Source organism: Panulirus ornatus, chromosome 66 (assembly GCF_036320965.1).
Source record: "Panulirus ornatus isolate Po-2019 chromosome 66, ASM3632096v1, whole genome shotgun sequence".
Classification (NCBI taxonomy): Eukaryota; Metazoa; Arthropoda; class Malacostraca; order Decapoda; family Palinuridae; genus Panulirus; species Panulirus ornatus.
In genome coordinates this window covers 17,545,778-17,554,810 of record NC_092289.1, presented here as the reverse complement: position 1 = coordinate 17,554,810, position 9,033 = coordinate 17,545,778, and the positions used below count along the sequence as shown (strand labels likewise).

Genomic DNA, 9,033 nt, shown 5'->3' with positions numbered 1-9,033 from the left:
TATATATATATATATATATATATATATATATATATATATATATATATATATATATACCTATGAGTCCACGGGGAAAATGAAACACGAAAAGTTCCCAAGTGCACTTTCGTGTAATAATCACATCATCAGGGGAGACACAAGAGAGAAATATAACAGTCAGTTGATATACATCGAAGAGACGAAGCGAGGACGCCATTTGATAAACATGACAATCACATGTTTACCAAATGGCGTCCTAGCTTCGTCTCTTCGATGTATATCAACTGACTGTTATATTTCTCTCTTGTGTCTCCCCTGATGATGTGATTATTACACGAAAGTGCACTTGGGAACTTTTCGTGTTTCATTTTCCCCGTGGACTCATAGGAATATCTTGATCACGCGCAAAATTGTGATCCTTTCCAATATATATATATATATATATATATATATATATATATATATATATATATATATATATATATATATATATGAATAGCCAGAATTTGAGAAAGAGTAATTGCGTGCAAATCACGAGAATTGCCAGATAGATAGATGGATTGATAGATCGACGGAGAGAGAGAGAGAGAGAGAGAGAGAGAGAGAGAGAGAGAGAGAGAGAGAGAGAGAGAGAGAGAGAGAGAGAGTCACCAGCACCTTCCCCCCCCACACACACCCCAGCATAAGGCCTCCCCCCCCGCCCCCCCACCAGCTCAGCCAGGGGGGGGGGTAGGTCCTCCCCCTACTGCGTCCCTAGTTCATAGTAGACGCCTCCCCTGTTGTTGTCCCCCCCCCCCCTTCCTTCATCTTGCCGAAGGTCATCTTCCATCTTCTAACTGAAGGAGAGGATGATGACGGTGACGACGAGGGCGAGGAAGGGCGTCGGGCCGGTGGCGGGTGTCCCTCCGTCGGTAGTGGAGTGTTGCATCGCCGCCGAGCTCTCTCCTGTAGAAGGGGAGATGGTGTTGAGATTATAGTCCAGGGACCTTCCTGAAGGAGGGGCAGTGGTATATCATGACCTAGGCCCCCTCCTGTAGAAGGGTATGGCGTTGGATCATGACCCATGACCCTCCTGTAGGAGGGTATGGCATTGGATCATGACCCATGACCCTCCTGTAGGAGGGTATAACATTGGATCATGACCCATGACCCTCCTGTAGAAGGGTATGGCTTTGGATCATGACCCATGACCCTCCTGTAGGAGGTTATGGCATTGGATCATGACCCATGACCCTCCTGTAGGAGGTTATGGCGTTGGATCATGACCCATGACCCTCCTGTAGGAGGTTATGGCGTTGGATCATGACCCATGACCCTCCTGTAGGAGGGTATAACATTGGATCATGACCCATGACCCTCCTGTAGAAGGGTATGGCTTTGGATCATGACCCATGACCCTCCTGTAGGAGGTTATGGCATTGGATCATGACCCATGACCCTCCTGTAGGAGGTTATGGCATTGGATCATGACCCATGACCCTCCTGTAGGAGGTTATGGCGTTGGATCATGACCCATGACCCTCCTGTAGGAGGGTATAACATTGGATTACATTACAGGGTCCTTCCTGAAGGAGAAGCAATGGTGCAGGTCCCTTCTATATGAATAGACGTTGCTATATCATGGCCCAGGTCCCTTCTATATGAATAGACATTGCTATATCATGGCCCAGGTCCCTTCTATAGGGATAGACATTGCTATATCATGGCCCAGGTCCCTTCTATAGGGATACACTTTGCTATATCATGGCCCAGGTCCCTTCTATAGGGATAGACATTGCTATATCATGGCCCAGGTCCCTTCTTAAGGGATAGACATTGCTATATCATGGCCCAGGTCCCTTCTATAGGGATAGACGTTGCTATATCATGGCCCAGGTCCCTTCTATAGGGATAGACATTGCTATATCATGGCCCAGGTCCCTTCTATAGGGATAGACATTGCTATATCATGGCCCAGGTCCCTTCTATAGGGATAGACGTTGCTATATCATGGCCCAGGTCCCTTCTATAGGGATAGACGTTGCTATATCATGGCCCAGGTCCCTTCTATAGGGATAGACATTGCTATATCATGGCCCAGGCCATTCTCTGAGAATGAAATATAGCTATATCATATTCTAGGTCATGTATAGAGGGAATAAAACCTGACTGTGATATATTAACACCAGCTATGTCTGGAATAAATTAAAAAACATTTTTTGACGTAAGGAAACGGGAGAAAATATCACGCTAGATTTACGAAAATACAAAGAAAAAAAAAGGAGAATAGATAGCGATAGATGAAGGAAAGAAAGTGAAAAGACATTGGCACACAGCGAAGTTCAGTGAAACGGGCTTTTAAAAGGCAACGAAACTGAGGCCATTTAGACATTGAGAAGACGGATGAAGAGGGTGGGGTCGTTTTAGATTTTGAGAGCTGACAGCATAGAAAACGCGCGGAAGGCAGGCACTCTCATATTAGAGAGAGAGAGAGAGAGAGAGAGAGAGAGAGAGAGAGAGAGAGAGAGAGAGAGAGAGACAGAGAGAGAGAGAGACTCACCATCCAGGACGTGGACCCTGAGAGAGAGAGAGAGAGAGAGAGAGAGAGAGAGAGAGAGAGAGAGAGAGAGAGAGAGAGAGAGAGACTCACTCACCATCCAGGACGTGGACCCTGACGGAGGCGGTGATGGTGTCCCCTGCTGTGCATGTGTAGTTGCCCGTGTCCCTGACGGAGGCCCGAGCGATGTGTAGCCACGAACTGAGTCCCGCGCCCATCAGGGACGTGTCTACCCTACAGGCAGGGAGAGCAAGGGAGAGCGGTGTTAGGCGTGGTCCATCTCTGATGGGGGAGAGAGAGAGAGAGAGAGAGAGAGAGAGAGAGAGAGAGAGAGAGAGAGAGAGAGAGAGTGTGGGTGGAATGGGGGGTGAGGTGGGTCTGTCTGTGTACCCTCCCTGTAGGGAGGGAGAGAGAGAGAGAGAGAGAGAGAGAGAGAGAGAGAGAGAGAGAGAGAGAGAGAGAGAGAGAGAGAGAGAAGGGGGGGTGAGGTGGGTCTGTCTGTGTACCCTCCCTGTAGGGAGAGAGAGAGAGAGAGAGAGAGAGAGAGAGAGAGAGAGAGAGAGAGAGAGAGAGAGAGAGAGAGAGGAGAGACACTCACCATCCAGGACGTGGACCCTGACAGAGAGAGAGAGAGAGAGAGAGAGAGAGAGAGAGAGAGAGTCACACAGGCCATTCCCGACATGTTCGAGTCTCTCTTTCTCACAATGGGGAAGAAAAGAAAAACCAGGTTAAGCACTGCTACAGTTTTTCCATCTTCAGCTTCTACACTATTTTACACCATTCCTAGAGTTACAATCTATATTATGGGTACCTGATCTATTTTGTAAATCTTTTACCTTCCCTGGATCACACACACACACACACACACACACACACACACACACACACACACACACACAACTCCGTCTCCCTGCTTTGTAGCCAAAGAAGTCTCTCTGTCTCTCTCTCTCTCTGTCTCTCTCTCTCTCTCTCTCAGGGTCCACGTCCTGGATGGTGAGTGTCTCTCTATCTCTCTCTCTCTCTCTCTCTCTCTCTCTCTCTCTCTCTCTCTCTCTCTCTCTCTCTCTCTCTCTCAGGGTCCACGTCCTGGATGGTGAGTGTCTCTCTATCTCTCTCTCTCTCTCTCTCTCTCTCTCTCTCTCTCTCTCTCTCTCTCTCTCTCTCTCTCTCTCTCATGCTATGGTCATTATTTCATGGATACAAAGATGATAATACATTGGTTGTGTTTATTGATGTGTTGTGAGAATTGTAGACGTGGTGGCTTGTGTTGCAAGATTTTTATTGTGTTTATTTGTTGAATTTTTTCTTTTTATGTTTGTGATGTGTATGTATACCTGCCTTCATGGTTTAGCTTCATAATGTATATGTATTATTCAAATGTCATGATTATTTAGGTTTGTGATGTATATGTATTATATAAATGCCATATATATGTAGGGTTGTGATGTATATGAATTATGTAAATACCTTGTTTACTTAGGTTTATGATATATATGTATTATATAAATGTCTTGTTTATTTAGGTTTGTGATGTATATGTATTATATAAATGCCATGTTTATTTAGGTTTGTGATGTATATGAATTATATATATGCCATATTTATTTAGGTTTGTGATGTATATGAATTATATAAATACCTTGTTTATTTACGTTTATGATGTATATGTTTTATATAAATGTCTTGTTTATTTAGGTATATGATGTATATGAATTATATATATGCCATGTTTATTTAGGTTTATGATGTATATGTATAATATGAATACCTCGTTTAAGATGTATATGATTAATAGCTTTTAAAGAAAAAAAAAAAATTTCTTTGTTCTGGCTATGATATAAACTCTTGGTGACCTTAGCCTTCAGGTCTCGCCCTCAAGGGCTGGCTGGTTGGCACTTGAGTGGGACCTACCATCTACCCCTCAAGGGTTAGTTGGCACTTGAGTGGGACCATCACTTGAGTGGGACCTACCATCTACCCCCTCAAGGGTCAGTCATCACTTGAGTGTGACCTACCATCTACCCCTCAAGGGTCAGTCACCACTTGAGTGGGACCTACCATCTACCCCTCAAGGGTTAGTCACCACTTGAGTGGGACCATCACTTGAGTGGGACCATCACTTGAGTGGGACCTACCATCTACCCCCTCAAGGGTCAGTCACCACTTGAGTGGGACCTACCATCTACCCCTCAAGGGTTAGTCACCACTTGAGTGGGACCATCACTTGAGTGGGACCATCACTTGAGTGGGACCATCATTTGAGTGGGACCTACCATCTACCCCTCAAGGGTTAGTCACCACTTGAGTGGGACCATCACTTGAGTGGGACCATCATTTGAGTGGGACCTACCATCTACCCCTCAAGGGTCAGTCACCACTTGAGTGGGACCATCACTTGAGTGGGACCATCATTTGAGTGGGACCTACCATCTACCCCTCAAGGGTTAGTAATCACTTGAGTGGGACCTACCGTATTCCCCTCTCAGGCTGGGTGGTGAGTGGGTGGTGCCGCCCATCCTTGGACCACCTCACTGGGCGGCTGGGTGGGGCGGGCATCACCACGCACTGTAAACCCACGGTCGAATCCACGCGGTAGTAGGCCTCCAGGACCGGCGCCCCGCGGGGGTCCCGGATCTCGATGTCTGGCACTGCGTGGGAGGAGACGGAGGGAGGGTGTTATTATGACCACCAGGGGCGTGGGAGGGGGCGTGGGGCGTGGGAGAGGCGTGGGGCGTGGGAGGAGACGGAGGGAGGGTGTTATTATGACCACCATGGGCGTGGGAGGGGGCGTGGGGCGTGGGAGGGAGGGTGTTATTATGACCACCAGGGGCGTGGGAGGGGGCGTGGGGCGTGGGAGAGGCGTGGGGCGTGGGAGGGAGGGTGTTATTATGACCACCAGGGGCGTGGGAGGGGGCGTGGGGCGTGGGAGGGTGTTATTATGACCACCAGGGGCGTGGGAGGAGACGTGGGAGGGAGGGTGTTATTATGACCACCAGGGGCGTGGGAGAGGCGTGGGGCGTGGGAGGGAAGGGCTCGGCTCTCCCACGGGCGGGGATGATGTAAAGGAAGGGGGGGGGGGGGTCGCTCATCGCCGTGGCGTGGGAGAGGAGGGAAGGGAGGGAGGGAGGGACTATCTCTCCCACCCCTCCCTCCCTCATTGGGTCCTAGAGAGAGAAGGGGGGGGATGAATTTTAGGGTGGGAGACTTAGCGTGGGCGCGATGCCCTTGCTGTGGTGGGGGATCTACTACTCCCAGAGTTGACGTGGGAGGTCTGCTCTGTGTGGGGGTGTGTGGGGATTTGCCGTCGTCTGAGACAGACTGTGGGAGAAGGAGTCAGTGTGGCGTGGATAATGTGTGTGGGGGAGGGGGGATTTACCATGGGAGGGAAGGAAGGAGGGAGGGGGGATTTACCATGGGAGGGACGGAAGGAGGGAAGGGGGGATTTACCATGGGAGGGAAGGAAGGAGGGGAGGGGGATTTACCATGGGAGGGAAGGAAGGAAGGGGGATTTACCATGGGAGGGAAGGAAGGAAGGAGGGAGGTTGGGATTTACCATGGGAAGGAAGGAGGGAAGGGGGGATTTACCATGGGAGGGAAGGAAGGAAGGAGGGAGGTTGGATTTACCATGGGAGGGAAGGAGGTTGGGATTTACCATGGGAGGGAAGGAAGGAGGGAGGGGGGATTTACCATGGGAGGGACGGAAGGAGGGAAGGGGGGATTTACCATGGGAGGGAAGGAAGGAGGGGAGGGGGATTTACCATGGGAGGGAAGGAAGGAGGGGGGATTTACCATGGGAGGGAAGGAAGGAAGGAGGGATTTACCATGGGAGGGAAGGAAGGAAGGAGGGAGGTTGGGATTTACCATGGGAGGGAAGGAAGAAGGAGGTTGGGATTTACCATGGGAGGGAAGGAAGGAGGGAGGGGGGATTTACCATGGGAGGGAAGGAAGAAGGAGGGGGATTTACCATGGGAGGGAAGGAAGGAGGGAGGTTGGGATTTACCATGGGAGGGAAGGAAGGAAGGAGGGAAGGGGTAGTGAGTGTGTATGGTGCTGTGGGAGAGGTGACGTAAAGGGGACTTTACTACGGGAGATGTATGCTATGTGGGACCTTACTGTGTGTGTGTGTGTGTGTGGGCGGTTGATAACAGCGCTTGAGCAAAGCTACCACATCCCCACACCAGGAGTCCCAAAGTGGGAATTGCTCGTGGGGGATTATTTTTTGGGATTACCTTGGGATTATTTTTTGGGGGAATTACCTTGGGGTTATTTTTTGGAATTACCTTGGGAACTTTTTTTTTGGAATTACCTTAGGATTATTTTTTGGAATTACTTTGGGATTATTTTTGGGGGGAATTACCTTGGGATTATTTTTTTTGGTATTACCTTGGGATTATTTTTATGGTATTACCTTGTGATTATTTTTTGGATTACCTTGAAATTTTTTTTCTGGAATTACCTTGGGATGATTTTTTTTTTAGAATTACCATGGGATTATTTCTTGGTATTACCTTGGGATTATTTTTTTGGAATTACCTTGGGATTACTTTTTTAGAAATACCCTGGGATTATTTTTTGGAACTACATTGAGATTATTTTTTGGAATTACCTTAGAATTATTTTTGGAATTACCTTAGAATTATTTTTGGAATTACCTTAGGATTATTTTTGGAATTACCTTAGGATTATTTTTGGAATTACTTTAGGATTATTTTTCTTGGAATTACCTTGGGATTATTTTTTTCTTGGAATTACCTTGAGGGGGAGAGAAAATGCATGAGAAAACCACCGTAGAATAGTATGAACGATGAAATATGACGAAATACAGAGGCGCTGAACATTGTTGTTCGTCACCTGTTATCCTCTCTCTCTCTCTGTCTCTCTGTCTCTCTCTCTCTCTCTCTCTCTCTCTCTCTCTCTCTCTCTCTCTCTCTCTCTCTCTCTTAAAAAAACAAAACGCACTGCCTTCCCTTCCAGTATTGAACGCCCAAGTTAGAACTCCGCTGGTTCCTTGCGGGTACACAACGAAGGGAAGGGAGGTCGTGTCTTGAAGGCGTTTGAACGTATCCACAACCCTTCCCTTCACCCTCCCTTCCTTCCCTTCCCTCCCTTCCCTCCCTTCCCTTCACCCTCCCTTCCTTTCCCTTCCCTTCCCTTCCCTTCCCTTCCCTTCCTTCCCTTCCCTCCCTTCCCTTCCCTTCCCTTCCCTTCCCTCCCTCCCTCCAGTGTCTTACCACCGCAGTAATTGTGGGTTTTGCCCACCAAATCCACTGCTATATTGGTCGCTGTTCATCGCACAGGCCGGGGGTGGTTTGGGGTCACACCGGTGACCTGGGTCATACCTTGTGACGTGTGTACACACACACACACACACACACACACACACACACACACACACACACACTTACACATACACACACACACACACACACACACACACACACATACACACACACATACACACACACACACGTATACACCCCTGTGTGTGTGTGTGTGTGTGTGTGTTTGTGTGTGTGTATGTGTGTGTGTGTGTGTGTGTGTGTGTGTGTGTGTGTGTGTGTGTGTGTGTGTGTGTGTCTATTTCTGAATTAATTGTCAAACAGACGAGAATCTCATTAAACTGAAAGGCTTTACATGTACTCCTCTCAGTCTCTTTAATACGAATATTCCATCATTAAAATGAATCCAGTTTTTGTGCCTGCTGTCATCAGGCTAATTGAATATATATATATATATATATATATATATATATATATATATATATATATATATATATATATATATATATATTGGAAAGGGTCACAATTTTGCGCGTGATCAAGATATTCCTATGAGTCCACGGGGGAAATGAAACACGAAAAGTTCCCAAGTGCACTTTCGTGTAATAATCACATATCAAATGGCGTCCTAGCTTCGTCTCTTCGATGTATATCAACTGACTGTTATATTCCTCTCTTGTGTCTCCCCTGATGATGTGATTATTACACGAAAGTGCACTTGGGAACTTTCATGTTTCATTTCCCCGTGGACTCATAGGAATATATATATATATATATATATATATATATATATATATATATATATATATATATATATATATATATATTACTTTGTATTATACTTTGTCGCCGTCTCCCGCGTTAGCGAGGTAGCGCACAAGGGAAAATTTTTTTTGCTGCTCCTCTCCTTACATGATGTTGACATGTGATCATCATAAACATAGGAGAAATTACCATAAATTTGCATAGGCGTAGACACTGCTTATGGTGTGTTTTCCTTTTGCGACTTGAAGGGAGTGAAAAGTGAATGGTAATTATTCATCTAGACTGTTATTCATCATGCCATATGAATGAAGATGAAGATGAATGACACCTTGATTGTTTATTCATCATACCATATGAATGAAGATGAAGATGAATGACACCCTAATTGTTATGCATGTCATACACGAGTGAGTTACATTTTCGATTGGTCCATCAACTTTATTTTTCTCAACATGTCAGTGTCAAGAGCAGTTT

General features: G+C 46.6%; 1 protein-coding gene across 4 annotated transcripts in view; it reads right to left on the bottom strand.

The window, feature by feature from the left end:
- Positions 1 to 710: 710 nt before the first annotated feature.
- The window catches only part of LOC139746730 (zwei Ig domain protein zig-8-like), a 52,826-nt gene continuing 44,503 nt past the window's right edge, over positions 711 to 9,033 (bottom strand). For 2 of the 4 annotated variants that reach the window (XM_071658215.1, XM_071658216.1), the window contains exons 6-8: positions 4,986 to 5,163; positions 2,613 to 2,749; positions 715 to 924 (exon numbers count right to left, since the gene is read on the bottom strand). In XM_071658215.1, the coding sequence (XP_071514316.1) occupies positions 812 to 924; positions 2,613 to 2,749; positions 4,986 to 5,163 (428 nt within the window). In that variant the 3' untranslated portion in view covers positions 715 to 811. Of the gene's footprint in view, positions 925 to 2,612; positions 2,750 to 4,985; positions 5,164 to 9,033 lie in introns of all 4 variants that reach the window. The other 2 variants (XM_071658218.1, XM_071658217.1) reach the window with 2 other exon arrangements.